The sequence below is a fragment of the Piliocolobus tephrosceles genome, chromosome 8, assembly GCF_002776525.5.
Source record: "Piliocolobus tephrosceles isolate RC106 chromosome 8, ASM277652v3, whole genome shotgun sequence".
Classification (NCBI taxonomy): domain Eukaryota; kingdom Metazoa; phylum Chordata; class Mammalia; order Primates; family Cercopithecidae; genus Piliocolobus; species Piliocolobus tephrosceles.
In genome coordinates, this window is record NC_045441.1 from 12,205,032 (window position 1) to 12,231,562 (window position 26,531).

At 49.0% G+C, this 26,531-nt stretch overlaps 1 protein-coding gene across 2 annotated transcripts in view; it reads left to right on the forward strand.

Moving 5' to 3' along the window:
* The first annotated feature begins 10,359 nt into the window (after positions 1-10,359).
* HIP1 (huntingtin interacting protein 1) overlaps positions 10,360-26,531 on the forward strand; it is a 216,859-nt gene continuing 200,687 nt past the window's right edge. For both annotated transcript variants that reach the window (XM_023218703.1, XM_023218700.1), the window contains exon 1: positions 10,360-10,553. In XM_023218703.1, the coding sequence (XP_023074471.1) occupies positions 10,434-10,553 (120 nt within the window). In that variant the 5' untranslated portion in view covers positions 10,360-10,433. The remainder of the gene's footprint in view (positions 10,554-26,531) is intronic.

A 26,531-nucleotide genomic window follows, 5' to 3' on the forward strand; every position in this document is an offset into this window, starting at 1 on the left:
TGAGCCACCATGCCCAGCTAAATTTTGTATTTTTAGTAGAGATGGGGTTTTGCCACGTTGACCAGGCTGGTCTTGAACTCCTGACCTCAAGTGATCCACCTGCCTTGGCCTCCCAAAGTAGTGGGATTACAGGCGTGAGCCACTTCGCCCGGCCTGTATAGTATATAAAGTATACTAGTCTTAAGTGTATAACCTGAAGAAGTGTTACATAGGCACATACCCATGTTACCATCACAGAAGATATGTAACATTTTACTTCCTTAGAAGATAACTTCAGGCCACTTTCCACTCAGTCATGCGTACTGCTTGAGTTCCAGTTTATATCCTGGGAGACATATGATATCCCAGAGATATCCACTTTTTGTTTTTTTTCTATTTTGACTTATGGGACTTGTCTCTAAAAAAGCTCAATTAAATTTTTTAAAATGCTGAAAGCCCCCATAGAATAAATGCCATGTATGTAAGTGCTGAAGAAGCATGAATCCCTGGCTTGATTTTGTTGTTGTTGTTGTTGTTGTTTTGTTTTCTTTTATTTTTCTGAGGCAGAGTCTCCCTGTGTCGCCCAGGCTGGAGTGCAGTGATGTGATCTGGGCTCACTGCAACCTCCGTCTCCCAGGTTCAAGCGATTGTCCTGCCTCAGCCTCCTGAGTCGCTGGGTTTACAGGCACCCGCCACCATGCCCAGCTAATTTTTGTACTTTTAGTAGAGACGGGGTTTCAACATGTTGGCCAGGCTGGTCTCAAACTCCTGACCTCAGGTGATCCACCTACCTCAGCCTCCCAAAGTGCTGGGATTACAGGCATGAGCCACCATGCCCGGCCTTAAGAAATACATTTTTGCATAAATGATATGCTCTTCTTATTTAATGCCCCAAACATCTGGAGAAACATGGCATTCTTATCATTCTATTCTGGCACTTACTTTTTTTTTTTTTTGAAACAGAGTCTGGCTCTGTCGCCCGGGCTGATGTGCAGTGGCACGATCTTGGCTCACTGCAACCTCTGCCTCCCGTGTTCAAGCGATTCTCTTGCCTCAGCCTCCCAAGTAGCTGGGATTACAGATGTGCGCCACCACGCCCAGCTAATTTTTGTATTTTTAGTAGAGACGGGGTTTCACCATGTTGGCCAGGCTGGTCTTGAACTCCTGACCTCAGGTGATCTGCCTGCCTCGGCCTCCCAAAGTGCTGGGATTACAGGTGTGAGCCACTGTGTCTGGCCTTTCTAGCACTTCCTTTCTTGTGTAGGATGTGCTTTTTTTTTTTATTCTTATTTATTTAGTTTTAGACTGTGTCTTGTTCTGTCACCCAGGCTGGAGCGCAATATATACAATATTGGCTCACTGCAACCTCTGCCTCCCAGGTTCAAGCGATTCTCCTGCCTCAGCCTCCCAAGTAGTTGGGACTACAGGTGTATGCCACCATGCCCGGCTAATTTTTGTGTTTTTAGTAGAGAGGGGTTTCACCATGTTGGCCAGGCTGATCTTGAACTCCTGACCTCAAGTGATCCACTCACCTCAGCCTCCCAAAGTGCTGGGATTGCAGGCTCGAGCCGCCGTGCCTGGCCTGTTTTGTTTTTTGAGACAGGGTCTAGCTCTGTCACCCAGGCTGGAGTGCAGTGGGATAATCATTGCTCACTGTAGCCTTGAACTCCTGGGCTTAAGCGATCCTCTTGCCTTAGCTTTCCAAGTAGCTGGGACTACAGGTACCTGCCACCACGCCCAGCTATCTTTTTGTTTTTTGAGAGATGGAGTCTCACCATACTGCCCAGGATGGCCTTGAACTCCTGGGCTCAAGCGAGGATGTGCTTCCTAAAAAACACAGGTATCCATAACCAAACAGTGAATGTATAACCTTTTTAGTACTGTGCCTCCTCCAGAGTAAGAGCCCAAGGAATGTTTGCTGAGTGAATGAAAGCTTGCATTATTACTCTTCCTAATTTACAGTTGGGTAAGAGGCTCAAAGCATTAAGCAACTTGTCCAAGAACCCACAACTAAAATACTCACTTATTAGTTCCAGAAGAAGACAAACAGTCCAATTTAAAAATGGGCAAAAGGCCGGGCGCGGTGGCTCAAGCCTGTAATCCCAGCACTTTGGGAGGCCGAGACGGGCGGATCACGAGGTCAGGAGATCGAGACTATCCTGGCTAACACGGTGAAACCCCGTCTCTACTAAAAATACAAAAAAACTAGCCGGGCGAGGTGGCGGGCGCCTGTAGTCCCAGCTACTCCGGAGGCTGAGGCAGGAGAATGGCATGGACCCGGGAGGCGGAGCTTGCAGTGAGCTGAGATCCGGCAACTGCACTCCAGCCCGGGCAACAGAGCAAGACTCCGTCTCAATAAATAAATAAATAAATAAATAAATAAATAAATAAATAAATAAAAATGGGCAAACAAAGTTTAAGAAGAAACTGCACTGGCCAGGTGCCTTGGTTCACGCCTGTAATCCCAGCACTTTGGGAGGCCAAGGCAGGTGGATCACGAGGTCAGGAACTCAAGACCAGCCTGGCCAAAATGGCAAAACCCCATCTCTACTAAAAATACAAAAATTAGCCAAGCATGGTGATATATGCCTGTAATCCCAGCTACTCACTCAGGAGGCTGAGGCAGGAGAATCGCTTGAACCCGGGAGGCGGAGGTTGCAGCGAGCTGAGATTGTGCCACTGCACTCCAGCCCGGGTGACAGGGCGAGACTCCAGGACATTTGTACAGACTAAAAGTATCTCCCTGTCAAAGATAAAGCAACTCTATCTTGGATGCTAACCCACCATGTTGACTTCGATTAATCCCTGTTCTAGGAATGCCTGTAAAATGCCTACTTTATCTACAGTTACCATAAATCCTGCCCTTAGGTCAAAACAACTTTGACCGTAAAGTCCTTCCTTTAGACAGATTCACACAGCATTCTTGCCTTTCTCTGAGGAGTCAACTTCAATTGCCCTACACATTCCTTCCCTGTGGTATACAAGCCTTGGGTCTGGCGGTAATGGTGCAGGTGTCCGCCATCTTGTCTCTTAGCCACTTACAATATGGCTTCTGTTCCTAAGTCCCTATTAAATGTCTTTTTCTCTGAGAGACAGCATGTGTTAGCCTCTTTCTTCAGCTTCTCAGTTTCCTCAGCCTTTAGGGGTGTGTTTGCATACAACTGCTTCCTGTGGAACACTCTCCCAAATAAGAAAATAATAACTTTACAGTGAAGAAACATGACAGACGCCACCTTAACCAAGTGACTGAAGTGGTCACCAGTAATAACACATACGTATGTATCCTTGAGAGAATGTGCTAAAAGGACGCATCACTTCTTTGATATTTTGCCAAAATTTAATAGCATCTATCTAATTATGAGAAAATACAAGATAAGCCCACATGGAGGGAGATCCTTTAAAATATCTGGTCAGTACTATTCAGAAGTGTCAAGGTTTAGGCCCCGCACAGAGTGGCTCACGCCTGTAATCCCAGCACTTTGGGAGGCCGAGGCAGGCGGATCACTATAGGTCAGGAGTTCGAGACCAGCCTGGCCAATATGGTGAAACCCCGTCTCTAATTTAAAAAATGCAAAAATTAGCCAGATGTGGTGGCACACGTCTGTAATTCCAGCTACTCGGGAGCCTGAGGCAAGAGAATCACTTGAACCTGGGAGGTGGAGGTTGCAGTGAGCTGATATCGCACCATTGTACTCCAGCCTGGGCGACAGGGTGAGACTCTGTCTTAATTTAAAAAAAAAAAAAAAAGTGTACTTGGGCTCTGGAAACCTGATAGAACAATGTGGCCATCCTCATATCAGATGCTAAACCAGATCCAAACTGAGTGTGAAATAGGACATATTTCACCTGTTATAAGAGGCAGGTGATAGGACACTTACTCCTATGGGTTTATGAGAGATTAGGATTTCATGTCTGGAAACCAGCATCCCTCAAAAGTACAAGAGGGGTGGCACAGTGGCTCATGCCTGTAATCCCAGCAATTTGGGAGGCCAAGGCAGTAGAAGTGCTTGAGTCAGGAGTTTGAGACCAGCATGGGCAACATGATGAAACCTCTGTCTCAGTAAAAAAAATTAAAACATAAATTAGCCGGACGTGGTGGTACACGCCAGCAGTCCCAGTTACTCGGGAGACTGAGGCTGGAGGATTGCTTGAGCAATCCTCAGGAGTTGGAGGCTGTAGTAAGCTGTGATTGCGCCACTGCACTACAGCCTGGGCGAGGGAGTAAGACCCTGTCCCCCCCCCCCCCCCCCATCAAAAAAAAAGTACAAGAATTGTTTCCTAAATTGCTGGGACAGAAGGTCAGAGTTGAATTCGTCTCACAGAGTCCTGTAGTTTATATCTTGGGAGGGGTTTCGGGTTTCCCTCAACTCTTGGCAAAGGGTTTTGCTGCTAAGGCAAGTGCGAGATCCTTAGTTTTGTTGTTGTTGTTGTTTGTTTGTTTGTTTGAGATGGAATCTCACTCTGCCACCCAGGCTGGAGTGCAGCGGTGCAATCTTGACTCACTTCAACCTCCGCCTCTCAGGTTCAAGCAATTCTCCTGCCTCAGCTTCCTGAGTATCTGGGACTACAGGACGCCACCACGCCCAGCTAATTTTTGTATCTTTATTAGAGATGGGGTTTCACTATATTGGCCAGGCTGGTCTCGAACTCCTGACCTCGTGATCTGCCCACCTCGACCTCCCAAAGTGTTGGGATGACAGGCATGAGCCACTGCGCCGGCCAAGGTCCTTAGTTTTAACTCCCTCTGAGTTTCACAGAGGAAGGTAACTTGCTTAAGTCCTTTCCCCACAGGGTCCCTCCAAACCACAAATTCCTGATTCCTATTCTGGTTTATTCCTACTAAGAACTAGGCTGAGCCCTTAATCCCTGTTTAAAGGGGCCGTGTTTATTGAAGGCATAAACTCTGGGCAAAGGGTCATAAATCATTCTTTAGCTGGGTCCAGAGACTGACGAGGGCACAAGACAGAGAATGGGCTCCAAGAGGCAATGTTATTAAGCATCTCGTCTGCTTTTCTGGTGTTTTTCCTTGGAGGTACACCCCTGAGAATCCTCTGCCCTAAAAATCTCTGTTTGCCTTTCCAGATTCAGCACTCCAAACTCTCCAACTGGCTCTGTGCCTAGAAGAAGGGATGGGAACAACACTGACCACATCACCCTTGCCCTTGGCTTCCAACTGGGTTTAACCAATGGGAGGCACTAGCAGGAAATCAAAGTAGATGAGAAAGAGAAAGAGAGAGAGAGAGAGAGAGAGAGAAGGCCAGGCGTGGTGGCTCATGCCTGTAATCCCAGCACTTTGGGAGGCAGAGGTGGGTGTATCACCTGAGGTCAGGAGTTCGAGACCAGCCTGGCCAAAATGGTGAAACCCTGTCTCTACTAAAACTACAAAAATTAGCAGGGACTGGTGGTGTGCGCCTGTAATCCCAGCTACTCAGGAGGCTGAGGGAGGAGAATCACTTAAACCTGGGAGGTGGAGGCTACAGTGAGCCGAGATCCCACCACTGAACTCCAGCCTGGGTAACAGAGCAGGACTCTGTCTCAAATAAATAAATAAGTAAATAAAATAAAAATAAAAATAAATATAAATTTACAAAAATTAGCCAGGCATGGTGGTGGGCACCTGTAATCCCAGCTACTTGGGAGGCTGAGGCAAGGTAATCACTTGAACCCGGGAGGTGGAGGTTGCAGTGAGCCGAGATTGTGTCACTGCACTCTAGCCTGGGCAACAGAATGAAACCCTGTCTCAAAAAAAAAAAAAAAAGAGAGAGAGAGAGAGAGAGAGAGATTGGGGTATTCATCCCCCAGCTGCCTCCCTGCCACAGCACTTTCCACAGTGACTGTGGGTTTTCTACCTAAGGTCACAGCTCTGGGTAAATGCCTACTTTCCCATGACCAAAGCCCCCATCAGGTTCCAGCACAGCTCCCTCCCCTTTTCCCTTTAGGTCTAGAAATGGTAACAGCTTCCTGGTGTTCCAGTAATATCTGGTGCTTTACCTGTCCTGGTTGATTCCCTTAACCCAGGTCATACCTTTGTACACAGTTCCTTCTCTTTCTTTTTCCTGAGAGATGGTCTCTGTCTCTCAGGCTGGAGTGCAGGGGTGCAATCATAGCTCACTGCAGCCTGGACCTCCTGGGCTCAAGGGATCCTCCTGTCTCAGTCTCCTGAGGAGCTGGGATTACAGGTGTGCACCACCACACTTGGTTTTTGTTTTTGTTTTTGTTTTTTTGAGGCAGAATCTCACTCTGTCGCCCTGGCTGGAGTGCAGTCACATGATCTCAACTCACTGCAACCTCCACCTCCCGGGTTCAAGCTATTCTTGTGCCTCAGACTTCTAAATAGCTGGGATTACAGGCGCGTGCCATCACACCCAGCTAATTTTTGTATTTTAATCAGAGACGGGGTTTCATCATTTTGCCCAGGCTGGTCTCAAACTCCTGGCCTCAAGTGATCTGCCCACCTTGGCCTCCCAAAGTGCTGGGATTACGGCCACTGTGGATGGTCACAAAAATTTTTTTTTAATTAGCCAGACATGGATGGGCATGGTGGCTCATGCCTGTAATCCCAGCACTTTGGGAGGCTGAGGTGGGCAGATCACTTGAGGCCAGGAGTTCGAGACCAGCCTGGCCAACATGGCGAAATCTGTCTCTATTAACAATACAAAAATTGGCCGGGCATGGTGGCATGCACCTGTAATCCCAGCTACTCAGGAGGCTGAGGCAGGAGAATCACTTGAACCTGGGAGGTGGAGTCTGCAGTGAGCTGAGATTGTGACACTGCACTCCAGCCTGGGCAACAAAGTGAGTCTCCATCTTGAAATTTTTTTTTTTTTTTGTAAAGAGGGGATCTCCTGGTCTCACACTGTCTCCTGTACTGGCCTCCCAAAATACTGAGATTACAGGTATGAACCACCTAACCTGGTCTATAGTTTCTTCTTAAACTCTCATTACTCCTTTCAGTGTGTAATCTCTTTCCAGCTACGACTCCAATACAACTTCACAGCTGCCAACACCACCCTCGTGGATAGTCTGTATCTCCCAACAATTCCCAGTCTACTGACGTACCCCCTGCAGGTCCCCCAGCACTGCCTTCCTCACTTGGCCTTGGAGTTACTTTAGTTTCTCCTATTTATTTATCCCCAGTTTCCTGTTTCCATCCACCCACCAGCCCATGGCTATATCTTTGTTGATCTTACTCTGTCTAAAATTGAGTTCATGGCTGGCCACGGTTGCTCATGCCTGTAACTCCAGCACTTTGGGAGGGCAAGGTGAGAGGATCGCTTGAGGTCAGGAGTTCAAGACCAGCCTGGGCAACATAGTAAGACCTCATGTCTAAATAAATAAATAAACAATATAAAATAAAATGATGATAAAAAAAATTGAGGTCAGGCCAAGCTTGGTGGCTCATGTCTATAAGCCCAGTGTATTAGGAGGCTGAGGCAGGGGGATTGCTTGAGCCCGGGAGTTTGAGGCTGCAGTGAGGTATGACTGCATCACTGCACTCCAGCCTGGGCAACAGAGAGAGGGTCTGTCTCTAAAAAAAAAAAGAGGAAGGAACTATGTACAAAGGTGTGACCCGAGTTAAGGGAATCAACCAGGACGGGTAAATTGGCAAAGCACCAGGGACTGCTGGAACAGTGGGAAGTCACTACACCCTATCTCTAAATAAATACATTTTTTTTTAAATTGAGACTTTTGTTGTTGCTGTTGTTTTGTTTTTTTTGGAGATGGAGTCTCACTCTGTCACCCAGGCTGGAGTTCAGTGGTGTGATCTCAGGTCACTGCAGCCTTCACCTCCCAGGCTCAAGTGATTCTCCAGCCTCAGCCTCCCGAGCAGCTGGGATTACAGGCGCATGCCACCACACCTGGTTACTGTTTTGTATTTTTAGTAGAGACAGAATTTCACCATGTTGGCCAGGCTGGTTTTGAACTCCTGGCCTCAGGTGATCCACCTGCCTCGACCTCCCAAAGTGCTGGGATTACAGGCGTGAGCCACCGTGCCCAGCCAAGGTAATTTCCTTTTCCTCTGTCAGCGCCCCTACCATGCTCCCACACTCAGTTCATTGTCATCTCCCTCTCCCTAGACATGAAAAATCAGGTGACATCTAATCTCTCCCAAAGGAACCCAAGGGAGGGGGCACTCCCAAAGCCTCCCACAGAAACACAATTTAAGTAAAGGTGAAACCAGTCCAGTCCTTCCTATGCAAATGTAGCCTGAATGGCACTGCCATTGCCCACCCTCCAATCCCTGTGTCCAAGCCTTATTTGCATAACCTCCCACGGGACAGAACTTCCTCCTCTCCCTTCTCTTCTAGGTCCTCATCATCTCTCACCTACGCTAGAGTCTCCCCACTGATTTCTTCCCTTCCATCAGGCCCCCATAATCCATCCCCACAACACAAGCTCCTCAGTGCACCAGTCTGAGCAAAAGCCTTCAGTGTCTCCCTAGTAACTGCAAATGCCCACCCCTCTTTCACTTCTCTATTGAATGTGCGAATTTTTACCAAATGCTCTTATTAAACAAAACAAAACAAAACAAAACAGGCCGGGCAGGGTGGCTCACACCTGTAATCCCAGTGCTTTGAGGTGGTATGATCACTTGAGCCCAGGAGATCATGACCCGCCTGGGCAACCCAGTAACATACCCCTTGCTACAAAGAAATATATATATATATATAAAATATATAAATAAATAAATATATTATATATATATATATTTTTTGAGATGGGGTCTCACTCTGTCTCCCAGGCTGGAGTGCAGTGGCACGATCTCTGCTCACTGCAACCTCTGCCTGCCTGGCTCAAGTAATCCTCCCGCCTTGTGAGCAGCTGGCACTGCGGGCTTGCACCACCACGCCCAGCTAATTTTATTTTATTTTTTGTACAGATGGAGTCTTGTTATGTTGCCCAGGCTGGTTTCAAACTTTTGAGCTCAAATGATCCACCTGCCTCAGCCTCCCAAAGCGCTGAGATTACAGGTGCGAACCACCGCGCCTGGCCAAATTAAAACAAACAAAACACACACACACACACACACACACTTGAATCACCAAATTGTAATGCCTAAAGGTACCATTCATTACTCTGAGTTTCAAATAACTTTTAAAAAATACATCTATGCCGGGGGCTGTAGCTCATGTCTGTAATCACAGCACTTTGGGAGGCCAAGGTGGGAGGCTTGCTTGAGGCCAGGAGTTCGAGACCAGTCTAGGCAACATAGAAATACTCCATATCTGCAAAAAAAAAATTAGCCAGGCATGGTGGCGTGCACCTGTAGTACCAGCTACTGGAGAGGCTGAGGCAAGAAAATCGGTAGGACCCAGGAGCTCAAGGCCCCAGTGTGTTATGATCTGCACTCCAGCCTGGGCGACAAAGGGAGACTGACTCCAAATGAAACAAACAAAGAAACACCTAAATTGGAGTTTAACGGAAAGCTTTTAACTTTCTCCAGCATTCCTGCTAAGCATCACACTTCTCTCTGCTTGCTGACACCCTGGTTGACGTCTGAGCAGGATGGGACGCGCGGCGCAGAGCCTAAGATAAAAAGAAAGTGTCTGCAGGGCTTTCTACCAATAAATAAGTTCTGACGGGTTCATTAATGAGGTTTGGAAGGGAGGTCCCGGGAGGTGCCCGCGGACTCAGCCCGGAGCTCCGGAACCTGGGCTCTGCGATTCTTGCAGAAGGCATGGGCAGGGGCAGGATGGGGAGGTGTAGGACGGAGAAGCCTGGGAGTTGGGTGGGGGCGGCCACCCACTGAGGCCGGATCCGGCCAGGCGCCCACGCTGCGCCCGCCCGCGGGGCTGCGCTTCCCCGGGCTGCGGCCGCGGAGCTGGTCAGTCCGGCGCTCCCCGGTCCCAGGCCCAGAAGGAGCTAACGGGCTATTCGCAGGCGGGCCGGGATTCCCCCGGGGGAGGCCCCACTCCCCGGCCCGCGTCACTCCTTCCCACCGCCCCGGGCCCTCGCGGGGTAGCCCACTGCAGGAGCGGGCAGGGCAGTGGGCGGCCCTTGGCGGAGGGCAGCGCGCTCAGGGCGCGCAGGGACTGCGGCCGAGGGGAGGGGAGGGCGGCGCGCGGGCGGGGACCGGGCGAGCGAGGGCAGATCAGGGCAGCCCGCCCAGGCCACGCCCCATCCAGGCCCCGCCCCGTCTTCACCCCGCCCCAGCCCTGCCGGGAACGGCGGGACCACGGTGACTGACACGACTCCAGACCAGTCACCAAGCGCCTCGAGGCCCCGAGGGGCTACTCGGGGCCGAGCCAGCTGAGGGGCTCCTGAAGGGGCGGAGGCGGGCGGGGAAGCCTTTCGGCGAGGGGCGGGGTCTCGGGAAGACTGGCAGAACTCACAGCCAATGGCAGGCGGGAGCCGTCTCGTTAGCGCCGGATCCCCGCGGGTAGGGCGGGGCGGGCGGCGCCGTGGGGATCCCGGGGCGGCCGAGGGCCCCTGACTCGGCTCCTCGCGGCGAGATGGATCGGATGGCCAGCTCCATGAAGCAAGTGCCCAACCCACTGCCCAAGGTGCTGAGCCGGCGCGGGGTCGGCGCGGGACTGGAGGCGGCGGAGCGCGAGAGCTTCGAGCGGACTCAGGTGAGGACCGGGGACCCCGGGGCATCCCTGGGGCACCCTGAGGGACACAGTGTCCGAGAGGGGCTTTGAAGGGACTAGGAGTCTTGCAGGCCCCAGTTGAGGACAGGGCGAGGGGGTCGTGAGCGGGGGCATTGGCGTGCAGATCTGGGCGATCCCAGGAAGGTCGGAGACCCCAGGGTACCCCAGCTGGCCTGGGGAGAAGGGCAGAGGCGGGCTGGGAGGAGATGGCAGGATGCGTGCGGCCAAGAGGAGCCTAATCGGCTGGGGGACCGGGCAGGAGTCTCAAGGTGAGGTGAGAGGGGAAGGAACTGAAAAGGGGCGGAATGGAAGGGGTGCCCCTAAACAAGGGAAGCGCACGGGAGCCGCTTGGAGGCTCAAGTGTGGTTTGGGGTCGGAGAGTGGGGGCGCCAGACTGGGAATGTGAAGGGTGAGGGGTCCTGTCTTCCCCTCCGATTACTTCTTGGTTGCACTGACATCCCTTCCCACCCCCCACCCCTTAGCATCCCCCTTTCTCGATGCCTCTTGCTTGGCTCTGGCCAGCCCCAGCTGTCAACTCTGAAGCCGGACCGAAGGGGTCGGAGCAGGGAAAAGGAATGTCGGAAATGTAAAGTGTGGCCACTCTGTGGGAAAATTACTTTGGGGGCTAAAGTGGAGACCATGGTGCCCCGAGCCCTGACTTGGGGTCTTGGTTTTATCCCCCAAGATGTGCCTGACAGCTAATAGGCAGACTGCCCTATTTGTCCTGCCTGACCAGGGCTCGGGGCCAAAATTCCTCAGTGTCATCAACAAAAAGCCACAATCCATTTTTACCTCCGAGTTTTTAATGCCTGGTGTATTGATTGGACTGAATTAAGCTGACATGTTGATGGTGTTCATCAGTTCATTTGTATGTAAAATCCATTTCAAAGAGTACAACGCTTCTTTTAATCCCAGTGCCAATGCTGGAGGGGCAGATTTGTTCTACACTCTTGCGCTCAGAGTGGAACCTTTGAAGATCCAGTTGGGTCCCCCACCCCCACCCCCCGCCAGAGGCTGGTCCCCTGGTGTGTTGTGCAAGGAATGCTTCCCCCAAACACAGTTGGAGGGAAAGGGCTTTGGGATTTTAGTTAGAGAAGACAGTGGGAATCTGACCGAAAGTTCTGTGAATGGAATCTTTCAAAGAATAAAGCTTTTGGCCAGGCGCGGTACCTCACACCTGTAATCCCAGCACTTTGTGAGGCGGAGGCGGGTGGATCACCTGAGGTCAGGAGTTCAAGACCAACCTGGCCAACATGGTGAAACCCCAACTCTACTAAAAATACAAAAAATTAGCCGGGCATGGTGGCAGACGCCTGTAATCCCAGCTACTTGGGAGGCTGAGGCCAGGAGAATTGCTTGAATCTGGGAGGTGAAGGTTGCAGTGAGCAGAGATCATGCCACTGCACTCCAGCCTGGGCAACAAGAGCGAAACTCTGTCTCAAAAAAAAAAAAATAAAATAAAATAAAGCTTTTCAGCCCCAGAGGACTTTATCCTCTCTTCTTATTCTGAAAACATTTGGCCCCCCTACCTGGGCAACATAGTGAGACCATGTCTCTACAAAAAATAAAAAAATGAGGCTGGGTGTGTAATCCCCACACTTTGGGAGGCCAAGGTCAGCGAGGTGGGAGGATCAGTTGAGCCCAGGAGTTTGAGACCAGCCTGGGCAACACAGTGAGATCCTGCCTCTATTTTTTAAAAAATTAAAAATTAACCTCGTGTGGTGGCATATGCCTGTAGTCCCAGCTGTTTGAAAGGCTGAGGCAGGAGGGTCACTTGAGCCAGGAGGTTGAGGCTGCAGTGAGCTATGGTCGTGCCACTGCACTCCAGCCTGGGTGACAGAGTGAGATCCTGTCTCTACAAAAAAATGAAAAAAAAAAAAGTGAAAAAAGAAAGAAAACCTCATGCAGGTGTGTCTGGATAGTGTGCAGCAGTGAGACCCTGTCTCTACAAAGAAAAAGAAAGAAAAAAGAAAGTGCCTCCATGCAAGTGTTTTTGGATGGTGTGAAACAGGGAGTCTCCACTACCTGGTTATCCTACCGCAGGAGGGAAGTAGGAAATGGTCATTTCACTTCACTTCATTTCACTTCTGCCTCCCAGGATCCAGCTGGGTTTGAGGTTTGTTCTCTGGTTTCATGGACCCGACCCCTGAAAAGAAGGAAATTTTCCATTGGTCTTGGATGTTAGTACCTCCGCTAGCTTCCTCGTCACATGAGGCTTCTTGCTCCATGAAACAGTGTGTATATTCCTTTTATTTTTATATTTTCATAGAGACGGGGGCCTCACTGTGTTGCCCGGACTGGTCTCAAACTCCTGGCTTCAAGTGATCCTCCTGCTTCTGCCTCCCAAAGTGCTGGGACTATAGGCATGAGCCATGACACCCAGCCCTATTTTATTTTTCTTTTAATAAATGACATAAGAAAATAAACAGATATTATTTTTTAACAACCAATTCCTTCTAGAGTCTCAAATAAGTAAAAACTAGAGCAACAGAGAAATATGCATAAGACTTTGACCTATAATAGTGAAAGAAATTAGGTTTGTGAAAGTTTCCACCCATGAGTGGTATGTTTCCCTGCTATCCAGGGACGGCCCAACAGGAGAGTCTAGGTCAGTGTTTTCTGGTGTTTTATATTCTGTGGGACATTTGTGATTGGTCAGATTTGACCTGGGTGGGGTGGGTGGGGATGAGGTAGAGTGGAGCAGAAAAAGAGAATTTTTCTGATGTTGAAACTCTTATTTTTAACTGTTTTTTTTTGAGATGGAGGTCTCACTGTGTGTTCCCAGGCTGGTCTTGAACTCCTCGCCTCAAGCGATCTTTCCACCTCAACCTCCCAAAGTGCTGGGATTTCAGGATTGAGCCACTGCACCCAACTTCTGGTGTTGAAACTCTTTAGGGGTGTAGGAGAGTAAAGACAAAGAACCAGCCTGGACAACATAGTAAGACCCCATCTCTCCAAAAAATAAAATTAGCTGGATGTGGTGGCGCATGCCTGTTGTCCCAGCAACTTTGGAGGCTGAGGTGGGAGGATTGCTTCAGCCTGGGAGCCTGAGGCTTCAGTGAGCAAAGATTGTGCCACTGCATTCCAGCCTGGGCAATAGAGTGAGACCCCATCTAAAAAAGAAAGAAAGAAAAGAAAAGAAAAGTCCTAAAACCCAACGTTAGTCAATCTGCAAAAAATTATTTTGTTTAATGACTACCTATCAAATGTATCATGAGTTGCAGAGCTTGGTAAGCAAAGGGAAAAAAGGGGGAAAATGTATTATGAGATATAAAAATGAATTATAAAAAATTTAATGAGTTAGGAGACCATGAGAATCAGCCAAGGTATAATAATAACTAACTAATTATTGTGTTTGGCACCATTCTAAGGACATCATTATATTACCTTTTTAAATCTTGACAAGAACAGATGAGGTTCACATTTTCCTCTCGGGACAATTGAGGCACAGAGAGGTTAAGTGATTCACCAGAAATCACACAGCTGGAAGTGGTCTCAACCTTTACCCGCTGCCTCGGGCAGCTTGTGAGTACTGAGCAGATGCTGGCTTTGGAGTTAGAAGGCATTTGAGTCTTACAGCTGGGCGTGTATATGGGCCACATGGTCTCAGGGAAGTTGTCTAACCTTTCTAAGCCTCAGTTTCCTTATTGTCAAATAAACATAATACTTACCTGGCTGATTTATTGTGAGGATTCAATGAAGCCATATTCCTGAAGGCATTTTGTAAACTGTGGAGCACTAGTTCAGTGATTATTGTTGTAATCTGACTGGGGAGACGAACCTGAGACAGCAGACGCGTGATCTATCAAGTAGGCTGCGATTAAGTCTTCCTTAGACGGATAGATGTGGTACTAGGTAATAGGATAATTACCAACAGCACGTGGATAAAACACAGGCTTTGGGGTTGGGGGCCCTCCCCGAGGACTGAAGCACATCTTTTAGCGTGAGTTAGCGTTTGCTGGGTGGAGGAGAGGATGGGGCATTCCAGTGATGGAGGAACATAAATAAAGAAACATCTAGACTAGGCAGATAAAATTCCCAGCGGGTGCAGCAGAGACTCATTGGCTGGGGTAGAGAGAGGGGAAAAATTGGCCACTCCCTCCTCTGAACATAGCAGGGCTGGTGACCTCTCCTAGTTCCCGTGACTTTGTGCTGGCATCATTTCTCTCTGTGGCCCCCAGTGAACGCTGAGCTTATTGAGGGCAGATCTGTGTCTTGCTCTTGCCTACATCCTGAACCTCATGGTTAGTGGTGAATGGGGTCAGCAAGGGAACCCTGGGCCTAGGTGGATAGTTCAGCCCTGGGCCACGGGATATATTAATAATTGCTTTATTTATTTTTTTTAAGAGATGGTCTCGCTCTGTTGTCCAGTCTGGAGTGCAGTGGCACAATCATAGCTCAGTTTTGCCTCGGACTCCTGGGCTCAAGTGATCCTCCTGCCTTAGCCTCCCGAGTAGCTGGGACTACAGGAGCACGCCACCATGCCTAGCTGATCTTTAAATTTTGTTTATTTATTTATTTATTTGACACAGAGTCTCACTCTGTTGCCTAGGCTGGAGTGCAGTGGCACCATCTTGGCTCACTACAACCTTTGCCTCCTGGGTTCAAGTGATTCTCCTGCCTCAGCCTCTTGAGTAGCTGGGATTACAGGCGAGCACCACCACGCCCAGCTAATTTTGTGTATTTTTGGTAGAGACGGGGTCTCATGTGTTGACCAGGCTGGTCTCGAACTCCTGACCTCAGGTGAGCCGCCTGCCTCAGCCTCCCAAAGTGCTGGGATTACAGGTGTAAGCCACTGCTCCTGGCCTAAAATTTTTTTTTTGTAGAGATGGGGTCTCGCTGTGTTGTCCAGGCTGGTCTTGAACTCTTGGGCTCAAGCAGTCCTCCCGCCTTGGCTTCCCAAAGTGTTGGGATTACAGGTGTGAGGTGCCGTGCCCGACCTATAATTACTTGATGTTTTCTCGTAATGCTCCAGGTTCGCTCTTGGTCTAGCCTTGCCTCCTACATACCCAGTCTAGAGCCTGGCAGCATGCCCATCAAAAAACTCTCACTGCTCTGCCTGCCTTCTTCTGTCCTGGCATCTATAACCTCAGACCAGCCTTGCATCCCTACTCCTGCCAGCCTCCTCCGGGAAGGCTTGCTTCCTCAACTCTCCTGCACCATCTTCACATTTCACCTGGCCACTGTCACTGCCAGAGCAGGCACCACTGACCTGCCTGATGGCCCAGCCACTGCCCCCATCTCCAACCAGACCCTTGGTGTGTTCCCCACCCAATCCATCACAAGCCACCTTCAAGCTTCAGGGAAGTGAAAAGTACTTCCTGCCCTCAAAAAAAACCCAGCCGTAATAAGGAGACCTTATCGGGAGTGTTTTACAGTTTATAAAGCATGTTTCTAGCCATTACTGGGACCACACGATGGTTATTCATTATCATTTTCATTTTATGGATGAGGACATTGTGACTCAAAGAGCTCGGTAACTTGCCCAGGGTCATCCCACGGGTGAGTGGAAGGGCCAGGATTAAAAACCAGGACTCCAGGTTCCAAGTGTCAGGCCCGTTCGACCACACTGTCCCCCCCACCAGCCAAGAGGGCAATTCTAGAATCAGCCAGGAGGGCTGTCAGTCACAGGACAAATAAAATAACCTGTCTGTTTTTACTTAGCTGGAAAATGGTTTTCTCCATGGTTTGTTTATTTCTTCCACATCCGTTTAGTAGCACATACCGTGGAGGAGACACAGAGATGAGTAAGATAAGGAGACCAGCTCTAGGGGGCTCGTGAGTCAGCCGGGAGGCAGACTGGCCGCTGTGCGGCTCCTGGACAAGCCTTGGCGCTCTGATGTGGTCAGGCGCCGAAACACCAGCATTACCAGGGCCATTAGGATGTCGGGCACCACCCAGAACTACTGAATCAGGGCCTGTCATGTTCACCAGAGCACCGGGTAGTCTGTGCATGCTGATGTGTGAGCAACAGTGCTCTGTAGTAGGTGAGTTCTGGGATTAGAGGAGAAGACACAGAGGTGGGAACAAACCTTTAGAGAGTCTCAATCTCTTTGGGTGGGCCGGACACAGTGGCTCATGCTTATCATCCCAGCATTTTGGGAGGCTGAGGTGGGAGGATGGCTTGAGCCCAGGAGTTCGAGACCAGCCTGGGCAACATAGCGAGACCCTGTCTCTACAAAAAAATCAAATCAAATCAAATCATTAGCTGGGCAGGGTGGTGCTGCCTGTAGTCCCAGCTACTCGGGAGGCAGAGGGAGGACGATTGTTTAAGCCCAGGAAGTTGAGTCTGCAGTGAGCCGGGATCACACCACTGCACTCCAGACTGGGTGACAGAGCCAGACCCTGTAAAAAAAAATACATAAATAAAAGCCAGAAACAACAACAACAAAAAATCTGTGGGTGGCGCATACGTCAGAGCAAAGGATCTTAATGCATCCTGTGTTGAGAAGAGCCTTGGATCCTAGAGAGAAAGAGATAGAAACAAATATTTATTGAGGGCCTGCTGGGTACCAGGAACACGCTGGGTGATTTATATCTATGATTTCATTTTAATAGCTCAGGCTCAGAGAGGCTAAGTGACTAGTCCAAGGTCACACAGTGAGTGAACCGAGAAGCCAGGACTTCACAACCAAATGGCAGATTCCTTTTTTTCATGTTTACGTTGGGGCTACTTCTGCCCTCTTGCTCATGATCTTCAGCAGATGTTCAGCCTTCGTTCAGCAGCTAAAAAATTTTAGGACTGGGCTAGAAGGATCTGCGGTTCTCAACCCTGGCTGGAGAGCTCTTTAAAAAAAAATAAGGCCGGGCGCGGTGGCTCAAGCCTGTAATCCCAGCACTTTGGGAGGCCGAGGCAGGCAGATCACGAGGTCAGTAGATCGAGATCATGCTGGCTAACATGGTGAAACCCTGTCTCTACTAAAAATGCAAAAAATTAGCCGGGCATGGTGGCGGGCGCCTTTAGTCCCAGCTACTTGGGAGGCTGAGGCAGGAGAATGGCGTGAACCTGGGAGGCGGAGCTTGCAGTGAGCCGAGATCATGCCACTGCACTCCAGCCTGGGCGACTGAGTGAGACTCCGTCTCAAAATAAATAAATAAATAAAATAAAATAAAATAAAATACTGTTTCTCTGGGCCCCCTGCATAAGGACTCTGTCCCATTGATATGGGGTGATCATTGACACTTTGTAAAGTCCCAGGTGGTTCTCATATGCAATCAAGATGGTGACTGTGGGTCCTGATGGGTTCCCACACCCCTGGCACCCCACGGACTTTGGGTGGCTCAGTTGGTTCTGGTTATACTCAGGAAACCAAGATGACCCTAAACCTGCTTCTTGCAGATAGGAAGCATCTGTGTCAGGTTTGTTCCTTGGGAATGCAAATGCTCAGAGCCAGGCTGTGTAGCACCCTGAGCCTTGAACCTGGTGCCCCTCCCGCTTCTGCTTGTGGAGCAGGTGCACAAAGAAGTCACACCTTGCCTGAAGTCTGAGCAGGTGCCTTCTTGCAAGGAGAGCTGCACGTTGACCCCATTTTTCCATTTACTTGACAATCAGAGCTGGCTTTTTTTTTTTTTAATTTTGAGATGGAGTCTCACTCTGTTACCCTGGCTGGAGTGCAATGGCACCATCTCGGCTCACTACAACATGTGTCTCCTGGGTTCAAGTGATTCTCTTACCTCAGCCTCAGGAGTAGCTGGGATTATAGGCATGTGCCACCACACCCGGATAATTTGTGTATTCTTAGTAGAGATGGGGTTTCATCATGTTGGTCAGGCTGGTCTCGAACTCCTGACCTCAAGTGATCCGCCCGCCTTGGCCTCCCAAAGTGCTGGGATTACAGGCGGAAGCAACTGCTCCTGGCCCAGAGCTGGCTTCTTAAACTTCTGTGACCTTCTGTCTCCCCCACCTTGCTCCTTTAGTGGGTATTGAAAACGTAAGAAGGAAGTTAAGAGCTTTCTTTTGGTCCCTGGTTTTGTACTGTCCTGAGTTTCTTCCCAGTGATGGTAATAGTAATAGTCAACATTTACTGACCAGGCACGGTGGCTCATGCCTGTAATCCTAGCACTTTGGGAGGCTGAGGTGGGCGGATCACTTGAGGCCAGGAGTTCGAGACCATCCTGGCCAACATGGTGAAACCCCTTCTCTACTAAAAATACAAAAATTAGCTGGGCGCAGTGGTGCGTGCCTATAATCCCAGCTACTCAGGAGGCTGAAGCAGGAGAATCGCTTGAACCTGGGAAGTGGGGAGGTTGCATTGAGCCAAGATCACGCCACTGCACTCCAGCCTGGGCAACAGAGCAAGACCTGGTCTCAAAAAAAAAAAAAGAAAAATGTACTGCCCACATACTGTGTGTAGTAGTAAAGGCCTTACACGAGCCACCCTTTTCAATCCTTGCAACACATGTATTAATTATAATTCCTATTTTAGGCTGGACATGGTGGCTCACACCTGTAATCCCAGCACTTTGGGAGGCCAAGGCAGGCGGATCACCTGAGGTCAGGTGTTCAAGACCAGCCTAACCATCATGGAGAAACCCTGTAAAAATACAAAATTAGCCGGGCGTGGTGGCGTGCACCTGTAATCCCAGCTACTCAGGAGGCTGAATCACTTGAACTCGGGAGGCAGAGGTTGCAGTGAGCCGAGATTGCGCCATTGCTCTCCAGCCTGGGCAACAAGAGTGAAACTCTGTCTCAGGGAAAAAAAACTTCCTATTTTACAGAGGAGGAAATTGAGGCTTTCAGGGGTTGATAGCTATTCTCTCTATTTGTCCCTCTGTCACTGCCTGGCACCCTCTGCTCTCTTCCTCCTTCCTCCTCCTGATGCTTGGGGTCCCCCAAGCGCTGTCCTTACCCCACTTCTCTTCTACCTGCTGTCCACTTCCTTTGCCCTCACCTCTGTCTGATGGTTTCTGTTCTCACTTCTGTGGCACTGACTCCCCGCATCACCCTCCTGACTTCCCGGCATGAGTGACCACTTCCCGATAGACAACTACCGCCTTGGGCGGCCCCATGGCAGGACAGTGGTCCCCACCTTCTTTCTGGTGTCAATTCTGATCCCTCTCCCTCCTGCCCTCACAGCTGCATTCTGTTGAGTGCCTCTATGAGACTTTTCTCACCCATTCATCCTGTGTTTCTTGCATTTCCTGCTCTTATTACATCTTGCCTGTATTTTTGTCATCTCATCCTGCCTGCCCTCTAAATCGTCTGTCCTGGACAGAGTGTCCCTCAAATGCAACACTGCGATTTTCTTTTTTTTTTTCTTTTTTTTTTTTCCGAGACGGAGTCTCACTCTTGTCGCCCAGGCTGGAGTGCAGTAGCATGATCTCGGCTCACTGCGACCTCTGCCTCCTGAGTTCAAGCTATTCTCCTGCCTCAGCCTCCCGAGTAGCTGGGATTACAGGCACCCGCCACCATGCCCAGCTAATTTTTGTACTTTTAGAAGAGACTAGGTTTCACCATGTTGGCCAGGCTGGTCTCGAACTCCTGACCTCAGGTGACCCGCCCGTCTCGGCCTCCTGAAGTGCTGGGATTACAGGCATGAGCCACCGCGCCTGGCCGCTTTTTGTTTTTTAAGAGATAGAGTCTTGCTGTATTGCCCAGGCTGGAATGCAGTGATGGGATCATAGCTCACTGCAACCTCGAATTCCTAGGCTCAAGTGATTCTCCCACCTCAGCCTCCTGAACAGCTGGGACTATAGGTATGTGCTGCCACACCCAGCGAATTAATTTTTTTTTTTTTTTGTAGATACAAGATCTCACTATGTTGCCCAGGCTTGTCTCAAACTCCCGGCCTGAGGCGATCCTCCTGCCCCAGCCTCCCAAATTGTTGAGGTATTGAGCCACTGCACCTGGCCCAACAATGCTTTTTTATTTTTATTTTTTTTTTCTGTTCTGTTCTAGTTTTCTATTTTTATTCACTTGTTAGAATTTTGTGGGTTTTTTTTTTTTTTTTTCTGTTTCCTCTGCATTTTTTTTCCCTCAACTTTTAAGTTCAGAGGGTACATGCGCAGGCTTGTTACATGGGTAAACTGCATGTCACTGAGTTTTGGTGTATGGTCTTGTCACCTAGGTAGTGAGCATAGTACCCCATAGGTAGTTTTTCACCCCACTTCCCCCCCACCACACTCCTTCTTCACCGACAACTACTTTTATAACTGTCCTTTTCCAGAAACTTTTGCTGCCTCCCCCGAGACCCTGCCTGATGTGGCACCATCAGGGTCCCTGGTGCCTGGTCCCTGTCCTTTTCCCCCCCCCCTTTTTGTTTGAGACAGTGTCTTGCTGTGTCTCCCAGGCTGGAGTGCAGAGACCCCATCTCTGAAAAAGAAAACTAAAAAAATAAAAATAAAGAGTTGGTGCCGCACGTTAAGAAGGATAGGGCGTGTCCCTATGGCCCAGGAGATCAGATTGCCTGGCCCACTTGGGCACTGAAAGGGCTCCTGTCTGGCACTTCTGCAAGGCACTGATGAAGACCGTTTTCTGCTCCCCATTCATTGGCCCACTTACTCCACTACCTCGAGGCGAGGTGTGGCGGAGACCTGGGTGTGGCAGCGGGTACAGCCTTGTGCAGTGGGCTGGCGGCCAGCTCTCCTCCTGCATCAAGGAGGGTTGACGACCTGGAGAGATGCCCACCTGGGAAAGAGAACTTGTTAGCCCCACCTCCCGGCAGGGTGGTGGCTGTTTCCTGTTTTCCTGCCTGGGCAGCCAGGGAGGAGCTCCGTTCCCAGCTTGTGGGCAGGACTTGTGAGGGGAGAGGGACTGTGACTTAAGGTGTCTACTGGCTCGGAGGAAGAGAGAATGGCATCTTTTCTTGGATCAGAAAGGCGGCTGCTGCTGCCTCTGCTAATACTGCCACGAGACAGCTCAGGAAGCCAGTGTGGCCTATGGCTTGTGTGTAACAACAGCTAACACTCTGTAGTTTAAAGGCGTGTTGACACATTACCCCTCTGAAGCCACAGAGCAAGCATGCAGTAGATGGTTGTGGTCAGTTTTCACACACACACACTGAGGCTCAGAGAGATGAAAATACTTGTTTGAGAGCACTCAGGAAGTGGCAGAACTGAGGTTTGAACCTGGCTTGTCTGGCCCCAAATTTTATACTTTCTTTCTGTATCTCCCTTTAAAGCGGAAGCCGGGTCAGTGGCTTAGAAATATGTGACTTAGGGAGCGGGGAGGGATAGCATTAGGAGATATACCTAATGTAAATGACGAGTTAATGGGTGCAGCGCACCAACATGGCACATGTATACATATGTAACAAACCTGCACATGTACCCTAGAACTCAAAGTATTAAAAAAAAGAAAGAAAGAAAGAAATGTGTGACTTAGAAAAGGTACAGACATTTATTTTGCTAAGTCTTTTTTTTTTTTTTTTTTGAGATGGAGTCTCGCTCTGTCACCTAGGCTGGAATCCAGTGGTGTGATCTTAGCTTACTGCAACCTCCCCCTCCTGGATTCAAGCGATTCTCCTGTCTCAGCCTCCCGAGTAGCTGGGACTACAGGCATATGCCACCATGCCCGGATAATTTTTCTCTTTTTGATAGAGATGGGGTTTCACCATGTTGCCCAGGCTGGTCTCAAACTTCTGACCTCAGGTGATCCACCCACCTGGGCTTCCCAAAGTGCTGGGATTATAGGCGTGAGCCACCCCGCCCAGCCTTATTTTGCTAAATCTTTTCCGGTTGACTTGTTTGGACATTGAAAATTCCTCCCAGAAGAAAATATTTGCAACACACATAATTATCAAAGGGCCTATATCCAGAATATGTAAAAAATGTAAGAGAAACAAACAAACAAAAAACTTAAAAAAAAAGAAAAAGAAAAAAAAGGCCAGACACTGTGGCCCATGCCTGTAATCCTAGCACTTTGGGAGACTGAGGTCGGTGGATCCTTTGAGCCCAGAAGTTCGAGACCAGCCTGGGCAACATGGCAGAAACCCGCCTGTACAAAAAATACAAAAACTTAGCCAGGTGTGCGCCTATAGTCCCAGCTACTAGGCCCTAGGAGACTGAAGCAGGGGACCTGGGGAGGTCAAGGCTTCTGTGAGCCATGATCACGCCACTGCACTCCAGCCTGGGTGACAGAGTGAGACCTGTGTCTAAAAAACAAACAAAAAGACAAACTTAATTTAAAACAAAATAAGCAGGAGATAGTTAATGAAAGGGGATAAACAAATGGCCAATAAATTTATGAAATGTTGTGCAGTTCATTAGCATCACAAAAATGCAAATTAACATTTAATGTGGCCAGACACGGTGGCTTACGCCTGTAATCCCAGCACTTTGGGGGGCCTGGGCAGACAGATCACGAGGTCAGGATATTGAGACCAGCCTGGCCAACATGGTGAAATCCCATCTCTACTAAAAATACGAAAATTAGGCAGGTATGGTGGGGTGTGCCTGTAATCCCAGCTATTTGGGAGGCGGAGGTTGCAGTGAGCCGAGATCAAGACCGCACCACTGCACTCCAGCCTGGTAGACAGAGCAAGACTCTGTCTACAAAAAAAAAAAAAGAAAAAGAAAAACACTTAATGAGATACCTGTACATGCCCATCAGGATGGCTGAAATTAAAAATATTTTTTAAAAAACTTGACAGTGCCAAGCATTGGCAAGGATGTGGAGTGATAAAAATGCCTGGCCGGGCACGGTGGCTCATGCCTGGAATCCCAGCACTTTGGGAGGCCGAGGTGAGCGGATCACAAGGTCAGGAGTTCAAGACCAGCCTGGCTAACATGGTGAAACCTCGTCTCTACTACAAATACAAAAAATTAGCCAGGTGTGGTGGCATGCGCCTGTAGTCCCAGTTACTCAGGAATCTGACACAGGAGAATCACTTGAACCCGGGAGGCGGAGGTTACAGTGAGCCAAGACCGAACCATTGCACTCCAGCCCGAGAGACAGAGCGAGATTCCGTCTCAAAAAAAAAAAAAAAAAAAAAAGCCCAGACACTGTAGGTGGGACTGTAAACTGGGGCTACCACATTGGATAATGTCTAGTGTTATGCTAAAATTAAAGACAGGCATTCTCAGTAATTTAGCCATACCACTGCTAGTTATATACCCAACAGAAATGCATAACACAGCTGGGCGCGGTGGCTCATACCTGCAATCCCAGCACTTTGGGATGCCGAGACAGTCGGATCATTCGAGGTCAGGAGTTCAAGAACAGCCTCGTCAGCACGGTAAAACCCTGTCTCTGCTAAAAATACAAACAAACAAACAAAAATTGGGCATGGTGGTGCATGCCTGCAATCCCAGCTACTGGGGAGGCTGAGAGAGAATTGCTTGAATCCAGGAGATGGAGATGCAGTGAGCCGAGATTGTGCCACTACAGTCCAGCCTGGGCAACAGAGTGACACTCAGTCTCAGGAAGAAAAAAAAAATTCATAGCACATGTACCGACAGACATTTAGAAGAATATTCATAATCATATTTTATAATAGTCCCAACCTGGAAACACCCCAAAAGCCCATGAACAGTAGATGGATGTATACATAATATAGTCTTTCATCAGAATACTATACACCCATGAAAATAACTTTAGTTATATTCGGCAACACGGATGAATGCTGTAAACAGAATGATGAGTGAAGAGAAAGGCAGACACAAAAGGACATTTTCTGTATACTTCAATTTGCTTGCTTAGATGGTAAAACTGTAAAGAAAAAAGGAAGTGATTCTCATAAAAGACCAGTAAAAGTTATCTTTGGGTGCAGGGGAGGTTGGTGATTGGGAGGGTGGGGAACGGGAGTTTCTGAGGCCTCGCTAGCATTCTGCTAGCCTCGGTAATGGTTTTTGATAATTCATTAAGCAGTACAGTTTTGTGCAGTTTTCTTTATATTTCAAAATACAAACTTAAAAACACAACTCCTGGCTGGGCGTGGTGCTGCACGCCTGTAATCATAGCACTTTGGGTGGCTGAGACGGGAGGATCACTTGAGGCCAGGAGTTTGAGAGCAGCCTGGGCAACAGAGTGAGACCCTGTCTCTACAAAAAAAATTTTTGTGTGTGTATGTGTTTCTTTTGTGTGTGTATGTGTTTCCTTCTTCTTCTTTTTTTTTTTTTATACTCTAAGTTCTAGGATACATGTGCACAACGTGCAGGTTTGTTACATATGTATACATGGGCCATGTTGGTGTGCTGCACCTATTAACTTGTCGTTTACATTTGGCATATCTCCTAATGCTATCCCTGCCCCCACCCCCCTCCCCACAATAGGCCCTGGTGTGTGATGTTCCCCTTCCTGTGTCCAAGTGATCTCATCGTTCAATTCCCACCTATGAGTGAGAACATGTGGTGTTTGGTTTTCTGTTCTTGCGATAGTTTGCTCAGAATGATGGTTTCCAGCTGCATCCATGTCCCTACAAAGGACACGAACTCATCCTTTTTTATGGCTGCATAGTTTTTTAGTTAGCCAGGTGTGGTGGTGCCTGCTTGTATTCCCAGCTACTAGGAAGGCTGAGGTGGGAGGATCGCTTGAGCCCAGAGTTGGAGGCTGCAGTGATCTATGATGGCACCACTGTACTCCAGCCTGAGTGACAGAGTGAGACTCTGCCCCTAAAAACAACTAACACAACAGAACTTCCCCGACAGTGTCTAAGAACCTGCCCCTTACCCTGTTGATGCATCCTTTGAGGTCTCTCTCAAATTCTGCCTCCCCTTCGAAAGCGTTCCTGATGCTGCCCTAGAACTGGGGAGCGTTTGATTTATGAACCACGCATCTGCAAGCAGCATCTTCCTAGAGCTGCTGTAACTTGGAGCCAGGAAGTTGAGCTCTGTCGTTAGTCACACTCAGAGTGTTGCTATTCCATATGCTGAAGTTGTGGCTTCCATTCATTTGTGTCTTGTGTCCACCTTCCTTAGTGGTACACAGGCCCTACATTTCTCATTCAACCTTTAGTATATTGCCCCAACATCTAGCAGAGGGCTTTATCCCAGCTAAGGCTGAGGACGTCTGTTAAATAGAAAATAAATTAGGTGGCGATGGCTGGGCACGGTGGCTCACACCTGTAATCCCAGCACTTTGGGCAGTTTTTTAGGCCGGGTGCAGTGGCTCACATCTGTAATCCCAGCACTTTGGGAGGCCAAGGTGGGCAGATCACCTGAGGTCAGAAGTTGGAGACCAGCCTGGCCAATATGGCGAAACTCTGTCTCTACTAAAAATATAAAAATTAGCCAGGCATGGTGGCAGGTGCCTGTAATCACAGCTACTCAGAAGGCTGAGGCTGGAGAATCGCTTGAACCTGGAAGGCAGAGGTTGCAGTGAGCCGAGATCACGCCGCTGTACTCCATCCTGGCAACAGAGTGAGACTCAGCCTCAAAAAATAAAATTAGGCTGGGCGTGGTGGCTCACGCCTATAATCCCAGCACTTTGGGAGGTGAAGGTGGATCACCTGAGGTCAGGAGATTGTAGACCAGCCTGGCCAATATGGTGAAAACCCGTCTCTACCAAAAATATGAAAATTAGCTGGGCCTGGTGGCCCACAACTGTAATCCCAGCTACTCAGGTGGCTGAGGTGAGAGAATTGCTTGAGCCCCGGGGGTGGAGGTTGCAGTGAGCTGAGATTGTGCCACTGTACTCCAGCATGGGTGATAGAGCGAGACTCTGTATCAGAAAAAATATATAGATATAGATATATCTAGGTATATCTAGATATAGCTATAGATATGATTATATATATCATATATAATATATATATGATGATGATAATAATAAATTAGCTGGGCGCACTGACACACACCTGTAGTCCCTGCTACTTGGGACAAGGAGGTGGGAGGATTGCAGAAGGACCTTCAGGGCAGGAGGCCTTCTACAAGGCAGAAGGAACTTTGCAAATGTAATTAAGGACCTTAAGGTGGGGAGGGTCTTGGATGATCCAGGTGGGCGCAGTCTAATCACATAGATCATTAAAAGCAGAGCAACTTTTCTAGCTACAAGCACAAGAGAGATTCCCAGCATGAGAAGGG